The following is a 22,480-nucleotide window of genomic DNA, read 5'->3' on the forward strand; positions in this document are numbered from 1 at the left end:
ACACACATACACACACACATACACACACATACACACACACACATACACACATACACACATACACACACACACATATACATATATACTCGTCTACCCATGCATCCAACCACCCGTGCATCCATTCACCCATGCATTCAGCCATCCATCCATCTACCCACCCATGCATGCTTCCAACCATCCATCCAACCACTCATTCATCCATTCATTCATTCAGTAAATTCAGTATTGGAAGTCTCCAGTATAGTAGGTGCTACTTTAAGTGACAGAACTGTGGAAAAAACAAACCAGCCAAAGACATACAGTAAAAAAAACTCATCAAAAAGTGTGTATTGTCATTTCTACAGTCAGATAATGCAGTGCCGTGGAGAGGAATGGAAGAGGAAAAGGAGGTGGGTGGGGCATGAAGGGGAAGAATGGGATGACTGTTTTAATAAAGGTTGTCAAGGAAGACCTCATGGGAAAAGAAAACTTGGAACACATCCCCAGCTGAATTCGATTACAGGCATGTCTTAATCTGTCTTCCGAGGCTGTAACAGAATACCACAAACACGAGCTGGTTTATGAATAGAAACTTGCTTGGCTCATAGTTGTATAGGCTGAGAAGTTCAAACACATGACATCTGGTGAGGGCCTACTTGCTGTAGCATAACATTGCGGAAAGATGAGTGCCTCAAAGGGAGAAAATTGGGTAAATTCATCCTTTTTATCAGGAGCCCAGTCATGGAATAGCCAGCCTGGTCTCCAAATGACAGTATTAATCCACTCCTCTAGGTACAGTTCCTCTGAGTTAATAACAAGGCTGTTCGATGTCAACACAGGTCTCAAAGGATGAACTGAGAAAGTAGTCTAGGTGGAGGGAGCAGCCAGTGCAAAGACTTAGTGGTGAGGGCTGGGGGATATGCTCTAGAAATAGCAACATGCAGGACAGCTAGGCAGTGTGGGAAGAGCAACTGGTAGGAAATGGGCTCAGAGAGGGTACTTAAAGGCTCGGGAGCATCGTTCTGTAACTTTGTGGCTTGACTCTGCCTGTGTGGATTTCTATAGTCCAAAAATGAATCTGTTCCCAGAGGGGGAAATGGAACTGGATAGATGGTTCCCAGTATCTGCATCAAACAGCTCCCAACAGCCTTTAAGTCCCAGTACAGAATTTTCAGTAGTCAATTCTCAGTATCTTTGGGCTGGAATGTGTTTTCATATCTGCTCACTAAATCAAGGCACAGATCACCTAACAACTGCCTACAAATGACTGGAGAGTTTTCCAGTTTCAGTGTGGTTCTTTGAGTATATGGCCACTTTGTTACTGAAAACAATACTGGTAAATGCTAGCATAACAGTAAATGCAATGGGAAAATTTAAAACTCAACTGTAAAGAAGCCTGGCATTAGAGCCGACCAACTCCAAGCCCCCAGGCCCGTCTCTCGCTAACAGTTTTGTCCTTAGATGGTGGCCGGTGCTTACTGGCTGGGGAAGGGTTCTAGGGCATGTGACATCGACACCTAGGGACCCCTCACAATGGAGCGGATTTCCCAAGGCTCCTCAAGCTCAGCCAAGCCTTACTTTGCACGCAGAAGTTCAAGCCTGCTTCTTGCTGGAACTTCCTACTTCCCAAAGTCAGGCCATGCCTTTCGGGACATGAGTGTGCTGAGGCACAAGCCAACTGCGTGCTCGCTCTCTCACTGGAGGCCACCATGCTGGCATCTTGCTAACTCTGGCAAAGTGAACACAGAACCAAGAGAGAGCACCTTAGGGAGAAATTCCTGGGGACTGTCCAAAACTACAGGAAAGATGATTGTGTTTTTGTCTGGTTTACTGTTGTTGTTTTTCTTGGCTTTGCTTTGAGGAAATGAAATAGCCTAGAAAACAAACAAACTCTGCCCGACTCTTCTCTTGGTACCACCTTCAGCTGCATAACTGGTACAATATTTACTTTATTTGAAGCCTCTATTGACTCATTAGGCGCATTCAAAGATACACAGGCAAAAGTATCAGAAGATTCCGGCCCTCTACAGAGCCATTCAGGTCATTGCCCTGGGATGTGGCTACTGCCCAATGCCCGAGTCCTGCCAGTAGACAGATTTTGGTAAGTAAGTTGCAAAAAAAAAAAAAAGTTAATTCCGCATAGAAATCCAAAGGTAGGGGTGTTAAAGACTCAATAACTTTTCATTTCATTAATTTACAGAAATATATTAAATGGATTAAATGGGCAATTATTAAGGACTTCATTAGGACCACTGAGATGGCTCAGTAGTTAAAAGTGCTTGCTTGCCCTAGAATTCTGATAACCTGAGTTCAATACCCAGAGCCCATAGTGGGAAGAGCGAACAAACTCCTGACAAAGGTTGTTCTCTAACCTCTACACTCCAGCTGTGGTGCACAAGTACACACACACACACACACACATATACACACACACACACTCACATACACATGGGAATGTGGCAATCAATAATTATTAGTAGTAGTAGTAGTTTTTAAAACTTCAACAATTGGGGAACATTGGATCAAACCTGTGTATGAACAAGATCTGATAGAATATTTAGACAATACCTTCTTCTATGTCTATCGCCTGACCAAACCCTGCTTTCTTCCCACTCAGTCAAGGCCCTGGGAGCAGATACTTAGCACCCTTATTCCTCATCTAGCCATTTGGCAGGTGACCAAAAGAGCCTATCCAAAACCTTAATGACTTCTCCAAGGTCACCCAATTAGATCAAGGCAGAACTGAGGCTAGGATTCTAGCTCCTTTCCCAGGATGCCCCATTCCCTGGAGCTTGGATTGGGAAAGAAACTGGGCCACATTTGAAGCAATGCCTTGGATGATGTTGGCTCTGAAGTTGTTTTAATTATAAATCAGCACTAGAAACTAATGAAGGCATCAAAGCTGTGGTACTGGTACAGACCAGAAGGGTGGAGGAAACTGTAACTAAGAGACAGACATTTCCTGAGGGACTTTAAATTTAAGTAATCTATATTTAAAGTATCATGATTTTAGTGACTAACAGAGTAGAGAAGAGAAAATCTGAATAAAAAATCACATCCCAATTTAGCTATATGAAATAAATTAGCAATGGTATTTTTGGATTTTTCTAATAGAGACTAGGTCATGCAAGCGTTCTATAGCTTTCATTAATTCACAGGAATTATTTAATCAATTAAGTGGGTGATTAGTAAGGACTTTCATGAGTATTTATGACCAAAGATTTTTTTTTCATAAGATAAATATACAAGAGGCTAGAGAGATGGCTCAGCAGTTAAGACCACTTGTAGCTTTTGCAGAGGAGCCAGGTTCGAGTTCCACCACCACAAGGTGGCTCACAACCACCCATAACTCCAATTCAGAAGATTTAGTGGTCTCTCCTGACCACCAAGGGCCCCAGACACAAGTGGTGCAGACATATCTTCGTGCATGCGAAAAAACTCATATGCTTAAGATGAATAAATCTTTAGAAAGATAAACACGCGTGTCATCAAGGATGCTTGTCTCCATCAGTGAGTCATCTAGAAATTCTTGTTTATGAAGGTAGATGACTAAACACCATATATGATGTGGAATAGACTGGAGTCGTTAACTGATAGCCCTGTTGTAATTTTAATTCACCAATTCAAAATGGAAATGGGAATTGTAATCTCCCAGGTCTATCGGCTCCTCGCCAGGATTCCATCCCCCCACTCCACCTGAACCACCCAGAAGCCTATCACCTTCAAGACATTAAAAGAGAGAAACAGCGTGCAAGGTATTTCTTTAAAAAAAATTATGAAATTTCAAAAATGAGTCCATAAGCTCAGTATGGTAGCACTCATGTAGGTGGAGGCAGAAAGACCAGGAATTTAAGGTCTGCCTCCTCCACATACAGAGTTTGAGGTCAGCCTGGGAAAAAAAAAAAAAAAACCGGTGGGGGGAGAGGGATGGTAGGAAGGAGGGAGGGAGAGAAGAAAGGAGGGAGGGAAGGAGAAAAGGAGGGAGAGAGGGAGGGAGGGACGGAGGGAGGGAAACAAGAGAGTAAGAAAGAATCCCTTTGTCCTTCCCCAAAGCGCTCCTGGCAGATCACGACTGCAGCCATTACCCTTGTGACAAGGATGACATGTTAGACATTTCGCACGTCCGCAGCTTTCTGCAAACTGCACTAGCGGCCATCCAAGCCTAGGTCCCAGCAAGCAGAATGGAAGGAAGCTCAAAGCTGATCAGTACGCTGTAGCACCACTGGAAACAGGGTTTGCTAAATTTAGACACGCTTGGCAGAATCATTCTAACACCTTCCATCATAGGCTTGTGTCAGACAGTGTGTGCATGGCACCGGCAAGGCTGAGAACTGAGCTACGGATCTCAAGACAGACCTATGGGTGAACCCACGGAGCAAAAGCTTGCATGGCATCTCACATTTGAAACCCAAATGCCTGCCTCCCATCCCTCCCAGAGACCCAACAGCTACTATGCAATTTCAAAGTCCAAACTTCTCTTTGTGTTTTCTTTGCTTTCTCATCAGAGAGGAGGGGCATGGTTGCTGCCCAAGGAAAAGGAACCCTTTAGTGTCATCTGCCAGAGCGGGCTTTGCCTTCCCCTCTCCTCTCGCCACTCTTGGGATCAAGGCAAACTCCTTCTGAGTAAAGAAGCAGTATCCCTTCATGGCAGGATCTTGAAGGCTCTCTTCTGTGGCCAATTACTGCCTGTCATGGTCGCATTTTGTTCTAACATAAAGCATATGTCTGCTTCCTCACACACAGCTCAGGAGCACAGTGCAAACCAAGGGTTAAAGAAATTCCTTAGAAACAAAAAGACTCCTGGTGCTGTGCAGGTGCAGAATTACAACCTGCCACTGCTCGTCAGAGTGCTGCACCAAGCCTTCTCCCTGGGCTCGGGAACAGGCCATTGCAGTCCTGCTTTCTCAGGACAACAAACGCGAATAGACAGAGAATCGGCAGAGAGCTGAGCACACAGTGGGTGCGTTCAGCAGCTTCTAGCCAAATGATCAGCAGAGTTTTAAATGATTTTTATCAAACTCCTTCCAAGAGTGCAGATCCCAGGCTGAACTCAAACTCTCGAGTCCAAGCCAGACAGTTCAGAACCAGGCCACCTGACTGACCAGCAGACGCGCTCTGTTTCCTCCTGGGAGGCCGAGAAAGCTCTGCAGTCTAACAAAGTCACCTCGTTTGACGTTACAGATTCACACAGCCTAGAATTCCAAGAATAATGGGACTGGCAAACAGAAGAAAGCAATCATCAGGCAAAATGAACACCAAGAAACCTGAGGTGTTTCTCAACCAGCAGGGGAAAGGCTAAGGACGAGACACACGCGGCATACTTTGTTCTTTGTTGTTTTTTATTTACTCACAACACATCAGTACATCAGAGATCAGACCCAGCTCAGCGGAGGCTCTTCAAACTATACCTGCTAAAGGAACAAGCCTGTAAAAGAACACTTCTAGAGCCCAAATCAAAATTTAAAAAAAAAAAAATCAAAGAGAAGGCAGAGAAGTCCTTTTGAGTATCGCAAGAACCACATTCTCATGCACCAGAAGGAAAACACACAGAAAGATTTCCAGCCGAAAGAAAACATGGCAGCTCCGGGGAGATGGGGCTAGGCGGTTAACAGGCACTGAACTGAATACTTGCGCACAACAGTCGCTTGTGCAGGTTAACACTTGTGAACCTGAGATCTGAGAGACTGAAAATGCACTGAATCGCTCGGGGCTGCAAAGTGCAGGCATGTTCTACATAATTGTCGAGCTTGCTGCCAACACTTCAGATGCGGATGTAGCCTCCCAGCGGCTTTCCTGACCTGAAATGTAGCTCGCAAAGCCTGCCAGGCCACAGTAGCTGGGCTCTCGATTCAGGGTCATGATAAGTTTGGGCATTCACCTCGCTGCTCTAAGGGGCAAGGGCTAGTGTTTCTAGAATAAAGCTGTTCATCTGATTTGTCAACGCTTTGTTTGGAAATGTAATGCTTTGCGGACCCCCTCCCCATCCCACCCCAGCGGAAGAATATCACATATACACTTTAATATGTCAAAATAGTAACAAAATCATGTTAACATTGAGCATACTGGTTTGGGAATTCTCAAAAAGACTGCAACTCATACAAGCCAGGAAACAGACCCCAAACTGTAATGTTAAAATTCCCCAAACTGAGGCCAAAGGAATCATTCTTAGGACAGACAGGTTACAAAGTAAACTATGCACAGAACAGACAACGGATCACAAAGTGTCGGTTTATAGTCACTACCTCAAATGAATCTTTTAAACAAAAATTAACAACTAATTTTTTTAAATTGCTAATATATGGCATGATAAAAAATTTAAAGAAAAAAGTAAACCAACAAACCTTTACTCTTTAGAAAAATTTATCTGAAAGTGTACCTTTTTCCTTACTTTTACTGACGACTTTAAGGTGGTGTTGGCAACCGTCCCCGCGCACCTGGGATTTTAAGCTTTCCCCTCCCTAGTTCTACAGCATCAGTTCTTTAGAAAGCTCCAATCTCCGTGCCCCAAGGTCTATAGGGTTTGCCAAGGTTTGCTGCCTGCGTGGGTGTCGTAGGGCTCAGCAGGTGGAAGGAGCTGAAGGAGAAGGGAAAGGCTGAGAGCGAGGCCACGGAGGAGAGCAGCGGTGGGGACAGTTTGGAGGCCGAGGTCACCACGGGGAGCACCGGTCCCAGGCTGCCACTAGGGGGCGCTCGCAAGGCCGGCGCCTCCGGATGGGCTGAGGCCAGCCTGCCCTGGTGATGCGGCTCCGTGGATGACGCAGTGGTGCCAGCATTCCCGTGACCATTCTGGGGCAGCAGCAGCGGGTGTGCGACGTGTGGGTGATGTCCGAAGGCGCTCCCCCAGGGAATGTGTCCGAGGCCCGCATGAGCGCCGCTCGCGGCTTCCCGCTGGGAGGCGTAGTTGTTGAGATGTGACACCAGGCGAACCCGAAGCGGGTCAGAGGCATCGAGTCCTTCAATGATGCTCAGATAACGGGCAACTTCGGCTAGGCATTCCCGAAACCCCAAACTCCGATAGTCCATAGCCAGGGCATGCGCGTCAAAATAACCTGAGCAAAAACAAAAGAAAATCTTCAAGGCTTTGCTCATTTCCCGCATTTCTTCCAGCCCAAAGGCAGCCTTCCCGGCAACTACACATACTACATCACAGATCATGGGTCCTGGAAGAGCAAATACTTTGGAGCTGCCCAAAATCTTTGCATTAATCAACATTATATGTTTGCTAATGCAAGTTCAAAGCCCAATTAGAAGTTGGTGGGCAGAAACTGGAGTTATACCCGACCAGCAGATGAAACTATGCTCTTTCCTTTAATGTCTTCCCTCAACAACAACAAAAAAATACATCAAGGACAGAGAAACCACAGAGGAGTGAAATTCATTAGACACACAGATGTAAGCTATCATCGTGAAGCTTTTAGGCACTTGGTCCTTGGTGAAGAATTTGGGGGCTGGAGACAGACACAGGCTTCAGTCTCCCACCTTCTGTTCGAATTGCCCTTTATTTAGCCACAACAGGTCTCTTTCCTCCGGATTCTTTTGGCAATTCATTTTTTAAATCCTGTATATGAAATTCAGACTACATAGCTGCTGTTTTTAATAAGCTATTCCCAAGCTTTTCTTAAATAGCAACAGACAAATGTGAGTGACTTGACCTAAATCACGGCTGTCACAACTGGAGGAGCTTAGAGATGTCAGCCACTTGCTGGCACTAACGGGGCTGGGGCGATGAGTTCACTGTCCAAGCACCGATGCGATACGCTGCGCTGCTGAAGGCGCACCATTCTTTCCCCACCCCCAAAGCAAAAGCAGACAGGTACTGCACCAATCCCAGACTGCGCTCGCTGCCCCCTCCACAGGGACCACGCAGACTCCCCGGACAGAACTGGAGAGGCCTACATACCTTTCCCTCCTGCCGTGTGCAGCATCTTCAGGTGGTCCACAGTCATCTGCAAGATCTCTGCTTTTTCCAGTTTAGCAGATCCCTAAAGAGATGACAAAAGGCTTATTTGACTCAAGTGCTTTTGGAGAACTTAAAACATGCACGCTTATACACAAATACGCAAGATTCAAACGTAAACTAAAACAATGAAATAATTTGCACAGAAAATCTGTTGGAATTTGATGTCTGAACGTACAGTGACACGGAAAGGCTTTTATTCCAAGACACAGATAACGCTCGAAGCACGGAGGGGAGGGAATCAGAAGGTGCAGATGGCTACACCAGGCGCCCGCTCTACCCACTGCCTCCATTACCTGCTTCTCAAAAGCACTGGGTACCAGCCTCCTCAGCTCAGACAAACTGTTATTGATTCGGTCTCGTCGGCGCTTCTCAATTATCTGTGAGAAGCAGACAAAAACAAAGGAGGACATTTTCATTATGACTGCAAATTCCAAAGAGAAGAAACTTGGTTCTTTCCGTTAACTAACACAGTAATATGCATATATATTTAAAGGTGGGGGGGGGGTACTCACGCCTCTCCTTCTTTTCCTGGCCAAAACCTGGGAGGATGTCGTTGGGGACATGGAACCCAGCGCGGAACTCAAGTTTCTGTAAGATAGGAAGCAATTGCCTTAAGGAAGGATGGGGACTGCACTCAGATTTCTTTGGCAACTTGAAATGGGGAGAGCAGGGATTGTATCTCATAGCCAGAAGAAGCCGCCCCACGACTCAGGGCAATGGGAACCGAGAACCAGTGCGCCCCAGCCTCTCCTCCCACTCTGGCTCGGCCGGGCGCCGCCAACTCACCCATTCTCGTCCGCACTCTCCTTCTCCACCTCAATGGTCTCGTCCAGCTCGCTATCAGAGGAGCTGTAGTCGGGGTGAGCTCTCTTCATGCTGGCCGAGCGCGGGCTCCGACGAGGGTCGCGCGGCGGGCGGGCAGGGAGGAGTTAACAGCAGCGGCCGCTCGGCGCTCGGCTGCGGGCGGTGCGCGCACACTGATCCCACTCACGCTCAGCCTCCGGTTAAAACTCAACCATCCCTTTCCCACGCTGCGCCCCTTCCCGGGACCCGAGGGAGGGCGGGGGAGGCGGGGAGGTGCGGAGGCAGAGGCGGGGCCGCGGCTCCAGGGCAACCGCCGGCTCTGGCCAATCGGCGCCTCGCTGCGCGGATTGGCAGCCGCCCGGGGGCGGGTCGAGCGGCGGCCGAGGCGGACTGCGCACCGCCCCCGGAGCCCGCCCCTGCCCGGCGGCAGCGCGTCGGCTCCGCGGGAGCTCGGCTGGGGGCCGCGGGCGGCGCGGGCGGCGGTGGGCCGGCGGCGGGCAGGAGCTGGGGGCCGGCCCGGGACACCAGCCCGGCGCTAGCCACCGCCCCGCCCCACCCCGCGCGCCCGGATTGGCCTGGCCCTGGGCCAGGGCCGCGCCTGCAGCGCCGCCGGTGAGCCGCACACGCCGTGGGCCGTGGGAAAGTGCCGGCGCCCCGGCCGCCAGCCAATCCGGACGGACGGCGACGGCGGCCGCGCTGGCGGCGGCGGCGGCAGCCCTGGGCGTCCGCATGAATGGAGAAGAATGGCCGGGCGGGGAGCGGGGCCGCGGGGCTGCGCGAGGGCGTGCCTGCCGGGCTCCTCGTGTGAACCTGTAATCGGAGTCCGGGCGCCGGCGAGCCCCGGAAGCCACCGCCCGCGTCCCGCTCTCTGCCCGGCTGCCGGTGCTGCTCGGCGGGAGGCGCGCACAGTCGGCGGGCTTGGGCGGGTCCTGCAGGGAACAGTCGCCTGGGGCGCAGTTCTTGTAGGTGGTGGCCACCAGCTCTGGGAGCAGAGACTGTGGGGCTGCGTCTCTTTGGGTTCTGGGAGCCTGTGAAGCTTGACTCTCCTGCGGGGCTTAGTTCGGGGATGGAATGAATTCCCCTGTGCATCTAATTTCCGGGGAAGTGGACTGCTTGTTTTCTCTGTTAACTTGAAGGAGGGGTAGCTGTCCCCTGAGACTTTCATTATGTTGGGATTTTGTTGTTGTTTTGGTTTGGTTTTGTCCTCCCCCTCAAGAGTTGGCGGCCAGATCCTCTCAGCAGGCGACAGGGTGGCGGCCTGGGTGTTTGCTTCGGAGGCTGACCTCACTGAGGGAATGCACGTTTCTCACCAGCACTGCACACACACACACACACACACACACACACACACCCCTCCCTTTGGTCTCAGTTGGGGCGGGTGTTGGAGGTGTTATATGAAGTTCTGCGCACCCTCCCCTCCTCCCCTACCAAGACGTTCGACTTTTAAAAATATTTTAAATTTAAGGATTGGTCCTTAGTCCAGCATTCATAGAAGTAGATAACAAGGAGAAAACCCTATCTTTATCCTGTTTGAAGGGGCTCCACTCTTGGAGCTTGTGACCCTGTCTGTAAAGCAAAGCTTCATAAATGTTGAGGAGAATAAAAGAAACTCATCACCTCTGCAAGCAGTTTGGTTTCTAGATTCGATAAGTTCCGAGCTCAGACTGAGGACCTAAACCCGGTTCCCCGTCCTCCTCTCCGTCTGCACACACTTTGGGCCTCCTCCCCCTATTAAAGATCTTACAGCACTTCACCCTGACGTCCAGCTCTTCGGCCCCCCTGGGCTCCTCTAAATGGGTGAGGTCCCTCCATCTTGGCTAGAGCAGATATCCCAAGACATACTGCTTATCCAGGGTCAGCTTCCCAGCCTGCTTCCCCTGCTGTGTCACAGCCGAGCTTCTAAAGGGCTGCTGTCACAACCTGGAAGCTCACCTCGGAACACCTTCACACACCACACTGCTTGGTCCCGACAGAAGACAAGGCAAACCATGGTCCCTCTCCCATCCTACCTCTTCCCTTCAAGTGGTAGGTCATCCTGCCCCCAGTGTGACCTCTACTGCATGGTACAGCTTCCCAGGTCAGTGGCACCTACAGGAAAGCTTGGCTTTGGCCATTTCTAACTGCTGTGCATGGGTAGGAACAAGCCACAGGTTGACGTTGAGGGTGTTTGATCTCATGCCATCTTAGGTTTCAGTATTTCTCACACATTATGTTACTTCAGCAAACGAGGCTGCTCCTGTTGGGCGTATGGTGTTGTGTGCCTATAATCATAGAACTTGGGAAGTAGAAGCAGAAATGTCAAAGGTTGAGCCTCACGTAGGCTACACAGGCTAAGACTCTCCTGATTATATGTGTAACAGGGCCTTGTACCAAAAAACCAAAGGCTGTGGCTGTGACTCGGGTCCTGCGCTTACTCTGCAGCACAAAATGACGTCAGTGCTTCTGCTTTCATCCATCTAACCAGTTCTTGCTGTGTCGTCTGCATGCCTGGCACAGTGCTAGCACCTGGGGAATGAAGGGAGCTCCACTCTGGACTCACAGACTAGGGAGACAATGCACAATGAGCGAACACACAGTGAGGTCACCATAGATACCCCAAAGCCTAGTGGCACCTTCTGATAAGATTACAGGAGGCAATGGGGACACTTTTATTAGGTCTGAGAGAGCTGTTCAGGTTAACCGGGGATGTAAGATCAAGATGAGATGGGGGAGGTCACTGAGTCACCAGGAAGGAAGAGGTGGCAGCCCTTCCCTTGGGGGGCGGAGTCAGGGAGATGCTGGGAGCGCCAGGCTGTTTCCCACCAGCTGCTAGTCACTGGCATTTAATTTTTCCAGGGGAGATTTGGGGCTTCTTGCAAAGTGAGTAGGGGTGCTCTGGCCTTTAAGGAATGGGACCGTTTTAGGACTGGAGAAGTCCCAGCAGGGGACTTCTTGGACCCTGGAGGACCTGGACCATGTAGGAGACCCTTGCTCTGTCACTGTGCTGTCAGGGCAGATGACCTCATGGGTGCCCCTGCAAATGGGGCTCCGAACAGAGCCTTCATCTGCAGCTCAGAAGGAAGGACAGCTGCGCAGCCCCAGGAACCTTCCATCTAATTGCAGTATCCACTCTGAGGTGAAGCATGTCTGTGCCTTTGAGAGGCTGCTTCTCACGCACGAGGCTGAGGTCGTCAGACCTCAAATCTGCAGCCAACCTGATCTGCAAAGGAAGTTCCAGGCCAGTGCTATGCAGTGAAACCCAGCCTCCAGAAGATTTTTGTGTCAAAACAACTCATGGTGGGACATTCCTGTAATCCTATCCTGGGGGAGGCTGAGACAGGAGGATTGAAAGTTTCCGGACAATTTGGGCTACATAAGTCCTGTCTTGAAAAGCAAAAACCAACCAAAGAAACTCTGGGGTCAAGCCAACAGGTGAAGTGTTTGAAACCTTTAGGGTTTGGTTGATGAAACACTTGTAGAAAAGCCCTATGTAGCACTAGGCTCTGAGTCAGCCTGGAGCAATAGGACTGAAAAGCCAAGTCTCCATCCAGCTCCTCAGAAGAACTTGCTGATGATGGGCAAATTGTTTAACCACCGTTATCATGTCTCCGTTATCTGTGACATGAGGATATTGATAATAGTTACCACCCAAGGCCAGTTGTGAAAAGTGCAGCATGTGTGGCCATTGGTAAACACTACGTAAACAGCACCCATTCGTATCAGGTATTGATGCGTCTGGTCTACTGGTGAAGGCAACCCCAGCAGGTGACCCCAGCATTTTCTTCCGATGATGTCTCGCATAATCTGGTAATCGGATATGTTAACCCAGCATCTCTAGAAAGTAGAAGCCTTTGGGAGGGCGCCGGCGCTACTTTCTTAAAGCACCATCCCTTGTGAGTGCAATGGCATCTGCTGCTCATTTTGGGGGAAAGTGCGGCTTCTGAGTCTCTTATTAAGAAACTTCCCCCCGAGCGCACACTGCTATAAATAGGTATATAAATAAGCTGCACACTCTGAGCTCAGCTCCTACCCCCTTTGGAGCATGCGTCAAGTCAGAACCAAAGCAGAATGGCCCCAAACTGTCACAGAAGAATCTTGACTCAGCAGCCATTTGCCTCCATCCTGTATGCAGCGCTCCCCAGAAGCCCTGTTTAGAGCATCACATAGCCTTGTGCCCTGGCATGCAGCAGACAAGTCGCTTCTGCTCTCAGCCCTCCTAATTGAGAGCCAGCGGGAGGTGCACCGCTGTTGCCTGGGAAGGCATGTTTAATTGGAAACCCAAGAGGCCACAGTGGAAAAGGAGAGGCGATAGAGTCACCTGCCTGGGCTTGAGGAACCATGAGCTACTCACAAGCCATGTGCACACTGCACTGCCATGAGCCTTCCTTTCTTCATCAGTGAAGTAGGAATGCCTCGCAGCATGCTTTGTGGTCTTCGAACGTTAGAACGAAATAAAGCAGAGCCTGGTGGGTGATAGTAGCTGGTGTCCCAACACCTTGGAGTTCATGACCAGAGGATCATTTTCAGGCCATGCTCAGCTATGTAAGGTGCTGAGAACTGACCTGGAATACTTTAGACACTGTTTCAAAAAAGGAGAGGAAGGGTCCGGGAAGAGACTTGTAAAGCAGTATAGGAATATGTACTTTACACTTGCAATTGATGATGACGATGAAGACAATGATAGTGATGGTGATGATGACGATAACCAGATTAGTAACCCCCTGGCCTTTGCTAGAGCACCAAGGGGAAGCATCTGTGGCTTCTCTGGGGATTCCTTCAGGACAAGCCACTCTGTCTAAACAGAAGGGGAGATGGACAAGGAAAAGGGAGAGAAAGAGGGGCAAGAGAAAGGTATTTTGTATCCTAGCACGAAAGTGGTAAATTGCCCAGCCTGCTGCTGCTGCTGCTGCTGCTGCTGCTGCTGCTGCTGCTGCTGCTGCTGCTCACTCACTCAGCCCCTTACCCCACTTTGCAACAAGGTCTCAAGTATCCCAGGTGTTTAAAGTGGGGGTTTGGGCACCAGATGTGTAAAGTGAGGATATGACCTCTCCGAGGTATGGTTGAGGGAAGTTTTTATTCTAGATATGAGGGAGAGTACAGCCAGAGGCCTGTGGGAGAGTCCAGAACAGGGAGAGAAAGTAGTACATTGATCAAGGTCAGTAGACTGAACCAGGCCCTGAGAGGAGGGGAGAGACTGAAAGAGGAGGACCAAGAGAGAGGGGACCAAGAGAGCCAAGAGGGTCCCTGGCTACAACAGCGGGGTTTATATAGGAGAAAGAAACTGGGAGAAGGGAAGCCCATGATCTGGTGACGTTTCAGGTAGGGGTGGGGGAAAGAGTGACAATTCCAGCATGGACTCTGTCACAGGTGTCTGTGGTGCTGAGAAAGCCTGAGAGCCAGCATGCGCTCGGCCATGTCAGCAGGCACCACAGTTAGCCATTAGTCCTGACTTTCTTTCGGGCTTGATACTGGTCTGATAACGTAATAGGTAGCCAAGGAAGACTGAGTTTCCTATACTACTGTGCCATCTTGCAGTGCTGGGATTTCAGGCATACATGGTAATATCCAGTATGCAATACTTAGGTGCTGTAGAAACTCCTTCAGCCAGTAGCCTTCAAATTACCAGCCCACTTGGGTGTGGCCTCATACTGGAAATGCCAGTATAAAGTGTGCTCTCTCTTCAGGCTGCTGGATTTGGTTCCTGTTTCCCCGTTAGTGCAGAGGACTGTGATCTGTAAGTCTACCCCTAAATAAATAACCCTTTATTATACTCAATTCTAAGCTGCTGTGGGATTTCTTTTTAGCATCTGTCTTCACCTGGGGATTAAATGTGAGGGCTAGAGTAAATCGGTAAGCCCTACTGCCCAATGGCAGGTAACTTCCTGGAGTGCTGGGGGCTGCTCTTCATGTAAGATAACAAACTGGGGTGGAGAGATGGCTCAGTGGTTAAGAGCATTGCCTGCTCTTCCAAAGGTCCTGAGTTCAATTCCCAGAAACCACATGGTGGCTCACAACCATCTTAATGGGGTCTGGTGCCCTCTTCTGGCCTGCAGGCATACACACAAACAGAATATTGTATACATAGTAAATAAATAAATATTTAAAAAAAGATAACAAGCCGTGTGTTTTCACTTCAGTAAATAAGGTAGGTTGCCCCACTGCACAGGATGTGTTGGACCACATGTAGGCAGGAAGTACGTCAGGACAAAAGTGGGGGGTGCTATGTAGCCTTGAGGGTTTTGCCTTTATGGGCACCTGACTAACCTAGTCAGCACCATTCTCTGGGAACGTCAGGTATGGACCAGGGTCCATCTGCCTAGCCAGCATTCAATAAAGCTTGATTTAATTGGGTAATTGTGGGTTTGATTTTCAATTTCACATCAAACCCAGGGCTTTATACATGCTAGACAAGCACTCCATCAAAGCTGAGTTACATCCCAGATCTTGCATTTACTTTTGGACTAATGACCACTGACCTACAAACTATTAAGTGATTATTAGGATTTTGCTTTGGTTTGGTTTTGGTTTGTTTGGGATTTTGTTGTTGTTGTCTTGTTTTGTTTTCAAGACAGGATTTCTCTGTGTAAAATTCCTGGCTGTCCTGAAACTCACTTTGTAGACCAGGCTGGCCTCGTACTCCCAGAGATCCTCCTGCCTTTGCTTCCCGAGAGCTGGGATTAAAGGTGTGTGCCACCATCACCTGTCAAAGCCCATGGATGTGAATTTGTTCTACCTTAACAAAAGGTCAGAGAGTTGAGGCCTGTTTTTGCCCCTTCAAAGTTATTGACAGGAGATTTGACCCTAGGTGTGTCTACTAACAGGAGGTTTTGACCTAGAGTGTGGTTACTTGATGCTTTGGGTATATGAGGTGATTATTTTGTTTGTTCCTTGTATCATTGGTAAAGAAATCTCCTGCCCTCCCCTTCTGATTGGGGTGGGACAGAAGGACTGTAAGAAATAAAAGGTGTGGTGGTTGCTCACACCTTTAATCCCAGACTTCAGAGGCAGAGGCAGGCAGATCTCAGTGAGTTTGAGGCCATCCTGGTCTACAAGAGCTAGTTCCAGGACAGTTAGGGCTGTTACACAGAGAAACCATGTCTTGAAAAACCAACAATAAATAAATAAACAAACAAACTCAACGCTTACTTCAGTGTTGAACGAAGATTCTCTCAATTCAATCCTGGTCTCTGTTTCTTTTGTATCTCTGTTTTTTCTGCCTAACATTTCTAATCCAACAACTGCCCAGCATGAGTTTGGAAGCACCTCAAATAATATTACTGGCCCGGTATGGTAACATGGCCTTTAAGCATGGTTCTCAGGAAAATAGAGGCAAGTGGATCTTTGTGAGTTGGAGGCTAGCTTGGTCTATTGCTGTGGGATAGTCTTTCTGTACACTGTGTTGCTCTCATTCATGGATGAATAAAGCTGCATTAGCCTATGGCAAGGCAGGATAGAGCCAGGTGGAAATGCAAACAGAGATGCAGGAAAAGAAGGGTGGAGTCTGGGAGATGCCGGACAGACAGCTGCCAAGGAAGCATGACTTGAGGTAACAAGCCACGAACCATGTGGCAAAGCATAGATAAGAAATATGGATTAATTTATATGTAGGAGCTAGCTAGTAATAAGCCTGAGCCATCAGCCAAACATTTATAATTAACATAAGCCTCTGCGTGGTTATTTGAGAAGTGGTGGGCAGGAGGGAAACCTCCACTTACATATGGCACCCAATGTCTGACATGAATCTACATTAAGACCTGAAAAAGCTTAGAAAGGGTTCTAAATGCACAGAAACGGAGTCACATCAGTCTTCCTATTCTCACAGTTTTGGGTCAGCAGCGGTACAGACACACATCTTCCAACAGTTGCCTACAAGATGGAGCCGGCCACCGGCTACTATGAGCTAAACTGCAGTCTCACACAGGCCTCAGTACAGAGAGGCTAATCAGCCACTTGCTGTGTGCTGTGTGTAGGATTTAGCTTTTGTTAATACAGACAAAAAAAAACTTAAAGATATATAGCAAAAAGAGGTCCAGCCAGAAAAACCTCTAAACAGTTTCCATTATGATTTACAATACACATAGGCTTAAAAAAGAAAGAATATGGGTATTGACAGTCATAGAAGAAATAGTAGTTTAAAAGTAATAAAGTCTTTAAAGAGAGAGTAAAAGTAATATAAAAGGAAAAAAACCATGTAGATGGTAAACACACAGGGAGTCTGGATCCTATGTATTATTGTGTTGGTTTTGAATTTTTTGATTGTTGATAAGCAAGCGGCAGCTGCTGGGAGACACAGGACTGAAAGAAAGACTGATACAATATACCAACCTAAGTATTTTAAAATGCCTTAGGTTTCTTATGAGACAATGAAACACAGCTGCTCATGGAAGCACCAGTTACTTCAAAGAGGATGGTGGGCACCGAACAAACTTATGGAGTTTGCTTTCAATGTGGCCAGGCTAGCTATTTGGGCAAGAAACTGCTCTTGCCTGGACTGCTTGACAGTATGCTGTATAAACTGGATATGCAGGACCCACAGGAAAATGTTGAACTTGGCCAAAACAAGGTGGGATTGTCCTTAAAATTCCTGCTTCACAAAAGAAGGACATTCTGCAGGACACAGAAGAAAGAGACTGATGAACTTTGCCAATATAGGCAGGGCAGTCCTTCAAATTTCCTACTTCACTGAAAAGTCTGCCTGATACTCTAGGCTGGTAGGCTAATGACGAATGCCCCAATATTACAGAAGAACTTTGGGTAACTGTACAGGCAACCATATATCTCTGTCATTTCTAAAGTTTTGGAAGTTGCTGGCAATGTACTTCCTGTTTACTCAGGTAATATTATACCTTCTGTGGTCTTTGTTAGAGTTGAAGACTAGATAGTTATAATTATAGTCTTCATTAGTTATGATAAAAGATAATTAGATTTGAAACTTTAGATGCTGCCCTTCTTTTCCTGTATCTCTGCTTTAGACTCACAAAGATAGGATAGATGATAGAACATTTTCTTTAATTTTGACAAATACAAATAGACTAGATATTGTCACTGTAATTCTTACTTGGTAACTGTTTTTTATATGTAATTTTACTATATTAAAGGAAAAAACATTTTTTATTAAACAGAAAGAGGAAAGTGCTGTGGAATGATCTTTCAGCATACTGTGAATATGTGTTGCTCTCATTGGTTGATAATAAATAAAGCTGCATTGGCCTATGGAAAGGAAGGAGAGAGCCAGGTGGGAAATCCAAGCAGAGATACAGGAAAAGAAGGGCAGAGTCTGGGAGATGCCAGTCAGCTGTCGAGGAAGCAAGGCATATAGAAAACGAGGTAACAAGCCAAGAATCATGTGGCAAAGCATAAATAAGAAATATGGGTTAATTTATATGTAAAAGCTAGCTAGTAATAAGCCTAAGCCATCAGTCAAACATTTATAATTAATATAAGCCTCAGAGTGGTTATTTGAGAACTGGTTGCCAGGAAAGAAATCCCCATTTACAGTTTATATAGATGGTTTCAAGCCTCTCAGGACTTCATAGTGAGACTTTGTCTCAAAATAAATAAATAAAATATGTATATAAGATAGTTACTAAGAAAGTAATGAAATATAGCCATTGCTATTTAATTTCTTTTTTGACAAGTCACAATAACATTTTAATACAACATTTTAGTACAAATATTTATTGTATGAATGAATGTGTGTGTATATATTCATGTGTGCACATGCATACACATGTAATCACATGTACATAGCAGCCAGAGGTCACAATTAAAAAGATGCTGATGTCTGCCTCATTGCAAACACTATGATGTCAGTTTGATGTCCAGAGCCTATATAAAAGTGCTGGCCTGGGTGTGATGGCACACATTTGTAATCACAGCACTGGGGAGGTGAATCCCTAGAATTCGGTGGCTGGTCAGCCTAGCCTAATTGGTGAAGTCCAAGCAAATGAAAGTTCGTATCTCAAAGAAACCAAGGAGTGGATGGGTCCTGAGTTATGGTGCCAGAATTTGTTCTCTGAACTCCACAAGTAAGTTCATGTGCTTCTATGTACATAAGCATGCACAGGTATACACACACACACACACACACACACACACACACACACAGATATAGAGAATGACACATAGCATATTAATTTCTTAATTAATCTTATGGACATTTGTAATGTATTTTCATAATTTACATAATTCAACTGTTTTTTTAGATTTACAGCTTCAAGACAATGTGAGGTGTAAATGAGATCAGTCTTAAGAGTGTCACATAACTGGACTGGGAATATTGTCCTTGAAGTGGTAGCTACAGTTGAGTGAAGGTCTGTTTTCCCAGGCAGACTGGATGCAGGTACCATACAACACCATCAGCTCCAGGTTTCAATCACATCACCATTTAGTACCACGGATGTGATGTTTATTCTTTGTTGTCAAGTTGACTGCATCTGGAATTAACTGAAATCCATAGATGGAGCGCACACAAGGAAGTTTGTTGTTGTTGCTGCTGTTGTTGTTGCTGTTGTTGTTGTTGTTTTGATTAATTTGAAGTAAGAAGATACACACCTTCTGTCTGAATCTTGAGGCAGGAAGGAACACCTTTAATCTGGGTCAGACCTTCTGCTGGAAGCCTATATAAAGACATAGAAAAAGGAAACTTTTGCTCTGAGCCTGTTTGTTCTCTCCTTGGTAGCAAGTCCACTCCTTTACTAGCATTGGAGCATACTTCTTAGGGATTCCAGTATCTACTGAAGACCAACTGAGACATCAGCCTCGTGGGCTGAACTAATTCAGGATTCTTAGACTTTCATAGCCAGTCATTTTGAATTAATTGGATCAAAACCTATAAGGCATACTAAAAAATTTCCTTTATGTATACATATATACATACATAGAGAGAGAGAAAGAGAAATTCTGTTACTCCAGAGTACCCAAATACTAGAGTTTATCATTATTATTATAATAATTATTATTAAAAATATGTGATGGATAGTTGAATTTTTTGTCTTGTTTTTGTTTTTTGTCAACTTGAAACAGGATCATGTGAAAAAGGAAAACCTAAATTGAGAAAATCCCTACTCAGATTGGCAGGACTGTAGGGCATTTTCTTGATTAATGATTGACATGGGATGGCCCATCCCATAATGGGCAATGGCACCCCTAGGCAGGTGGGCCTGGGTTGTATAAGAAAGGGAGCAGATAAGCCATGCAGAACAACCAATAATCAGTGCCTCTCCATGGTCTCTGCCTTAGTTCCTGGCCCAAGATACCTGCCCTGGTTGGGTTCCTGCCTTTGCTTCACCTCATACTGGATTCCAAACTCCAAAGTGTAAGGCGAAATAAGCCCTTCTTCTCTCAAGTTGCTTTTGGTTGTGGTGTTTTATAGTAGCAATAGAAAACAAAGTAAGACAAAATAAATCTAAGATAATTTTGAATATTGAAGGTCAAAATATAGGAAGTTCCAGGTGCCCCCCAGACTGGAAATCACAGGCTCCATGGCTTTGTAACTAGCTGGCTGACAACCCACTGCCTATTGGCCGGAAGTGATATTTCCAGGAACTTTGATTTTAGGATCTAAAAGATTTCTTTTTTATTCAAAACCAGTGGGTAGAGATGAAGAAGAAAAAAGAATTGGAGCATAGATATTCTTAGTAGACAAGAAGCTAAGACCAGAGTTTGAAGGAGCTGATAGATCATTTTGGAGAGAAAATGAAGAATTTTTTGCTGGGTAAAGATCATCTGTACACCCCCTTACACACATGTGTACATACCACCACATGGCCTCCTGTGAAAGACTTGGGTTTTGGCACAATAAAAGTCTTCAGAAGGTCGTAGCCTTAGAGACAGAAGCAAGAGCCTTCCTGGAGGACAAATGAAGTTAACAGTGCTCAGCTTGATTGAGAGCATCCACAGGTACTCCCCAGGTGAACATCCACAGGTGCTTCCTAGGTGAGCATCCACAGGTACTTCCCAGGTGAGCATCCACAGGTGCTTCCTAGGTGAGCATCCACGGGTAACTTCCCAGGTGAGCATCTGCAGGTGCTCCCCAGGTGAACATCCACAGATGCTCCCCAGGTGAGCATCCACAGGTACTTCCCAGGTGAACATCCACAGGTGCTCCCCAGGTGAGCATCCAACAAGTACTCCCCAGATGAGCATCCGCAGGTACTCCCCAGGTGAGGCCAAGAGCATAGAACGGGGCAAAATCCCTAAGCCAACTAAAAAGATTGAGTCGCTGTAGTTTTTTGGTTTTGGCTTTTTAAGATTTTTGTATGTGTATGAGTGTTTTGCCTACAAGTATGTCTATGCACTGTATGCTTGCCTGATCCCCTGAAACTGGAGTTGCAGACAGCTGTAAGCTACCATGCGGATGCTGGGGAATGAACCTGGGTTCTCTACAAGACAAATGCTGTTAACCACTGAACCATCTCTTGGCTGCAATTTGGGCCATAGATGTGGCCTCATTTGTACTCAGAATCTAGCAGGGGCTGTGCAACCTTCTGCTACGGGAGGAACAAAACATGTCACAGGTGTTTGGATTTCTGTCCTGCAATGGCCCCACAGCCCAATGAATGCAATGGTGTTTGGAGAAAGGGCCTCTGTTGACTGATTTTTATGTCAGCTTGACACAAGCTAGAGTCATCTGCAAGGAGGGAACATCGATTGAGAATATATTTTCAGAAGGTCTGGCTGTAGGCAAGGCTGTGGGACATTTTCTTAATTAGTGACTGATGGGAAGGCTGAGACCGTTGTGAACGGTGCCAGCCCTGGCCTGATGGTCCTGGATGCTGTAAGAAAGTAGACTGAGCAAGCCCTGGAGAACAAGCCAGCAAGCAGCGCCCGCCATGGCCCTGAGTCAGCTCCTACCTCCAGGCTCCTGCCCTGTCTGAGTTCCTGCCCTGACTGCCTTTGATGATGAACTGTAACGTGGAAGTGTAAGCAGAATAAACCTTTTCCTCCCCTACTTGCTTTTGGTTATAGCAGTTCATCACAGCAACAGAAACCCTAGTTAGACAGGGCCTCTGGGAGATAATGAAGTCTGGAGGAAAATGGAGCCCTCATGCTGGAATCCGTGCTCCCGTAGGACAGATACTAGGAGCTAGCCCCCTGCCTGCCTCCTTTCTCCCTTTCCTCATACCCGCTCCACTCTTCCCTCTTCCCCTCTTTCCTTATAGAACACAGCAAAGGCAGCTAGACATCTGCAAGGCCATAAAGTGGGGTGGCACACAGGAGTTCTACTGGCTAGGATCTCCCCTTAAGCTTCCCGACTCCAAAGCTCAAAGGAGATTCCTGTTGTCTTGTGACTCCATCTATGGCATTGAGTTATGGCAGCTAGAGATAGGATAAGACCTATTCCTTTTCTTAAGCTAAGAAACGTGGCAGCATTTTTACTATCAATTCAAAGTTTAAAATTAGTACATTAAATTTTTTCTGTTTCTCCATGTTCATATTAGAAATTTATACTTAGAAAATCATTCAGTTACTCTATGATTCCAGATTATACTGAATAACAATTCAGTTTATTCTCTCAAGACTTAAAAATCTTTACTAGTTCATCAGTATGGCTATAGGATAGGATCATTTCAGGTTCCCTATCCTCAGCTGCCCCAGGAACTAACTGGGGACATCGCCCTGGGCACCTGGGAGCCCCTCTAGGTCCAAGTCTCTTGCCAACCCTAAGATGGCTCCCTTAATTAAGATATGTGCTTCCCTGCTCCCCTATCCAACCTTCCTTTATCCCAATCATCCCGTTTCCCCAAGTTCCCCCCA

The 22,480-nt window shown here is 46.8% G+C and overlaps 1 protein-coding gene and 1 long non-coding RNA gene across 3 annotated transcripts in view; one reads left to right on the forward strand and one right to left on the reverse strand.

The window, feature by feature from the left end:
- Nucleotides 1-22,480, forward strand: part of LOC126513379 (uncharacterized) — a 1,096,546-nt gene that overhangs the window by 4,622 nt on the left and 1,069,444 nt on the right. The gene's annotated exons all lie outside the window — the stretch shown is intronic.
- On the reverse strand, nucleotides 5,310-8,961 carry Hey1 (hes related family bHLH transcription factor with YRPW motif 1). Its single transcript, XM_050161714.1, has 5 exons — nucleotides 8,726-8,961; nucleotides 8,452-8,527; nucleotides 8,233-8,316; nucleotides 7,880-7,961; nucleotides 5,310-7,028 (listed from the first exon to the last, which is right to left on the reverse strand). Exons 1-5 carry the CDS (start codon nucleotides 8,812-8,814, stop codon nucleotides 6,460-6,462), a joined length of 900 nt encoding a protein of 299 aa, XP_050017671.1. The 5' UTR covers nucleotides 8,815-8,961; the 3' UTR covers nucleotides 5,310-6,459.

Source organism: Alexandromys fortis, unplaced genomic scaffold (genome assembly GCF_014885135.2).
Source record: "Alexandromys fortis isolate MF-2015 unplaced genomic scaffold, M_Fortis_MF-2015_v1.1 scaffold_74, whole genome shotgun sequence".
Taxonomy (NCBI): Eukaryota; Metazoa; Chordata; class Mammalia; order Rodentia; family Cricetidae; genus Alexandromys; species Alexandromys fortis.

Excerpts from the sequence above, each read along its gene's own strand:
- Hey1 (XM_050161714.1), bottom strand. The coding sequence starts at position 8,814 with ATGAAGAGAGCTCACCCCGACTACAGCTCCTCTGATAGCGAGCTGGAC. Across the intron at positions 8,528-8,725 it reads GAGAGTGCGGACGAGAATGG|AAACTTGAGTTCCGCGCTGG; the intron begins GTGAGTTGGCGG and ends CCTATCTTACAG. Across the intron at positions 8,317-8,451 it reads CCAGGAAAAGAAGGAGAGGC|ATAATTGAGAAGCGCCGACG; the intron begins GTGAGTACCCCC and ends TGCTTCTCACAG.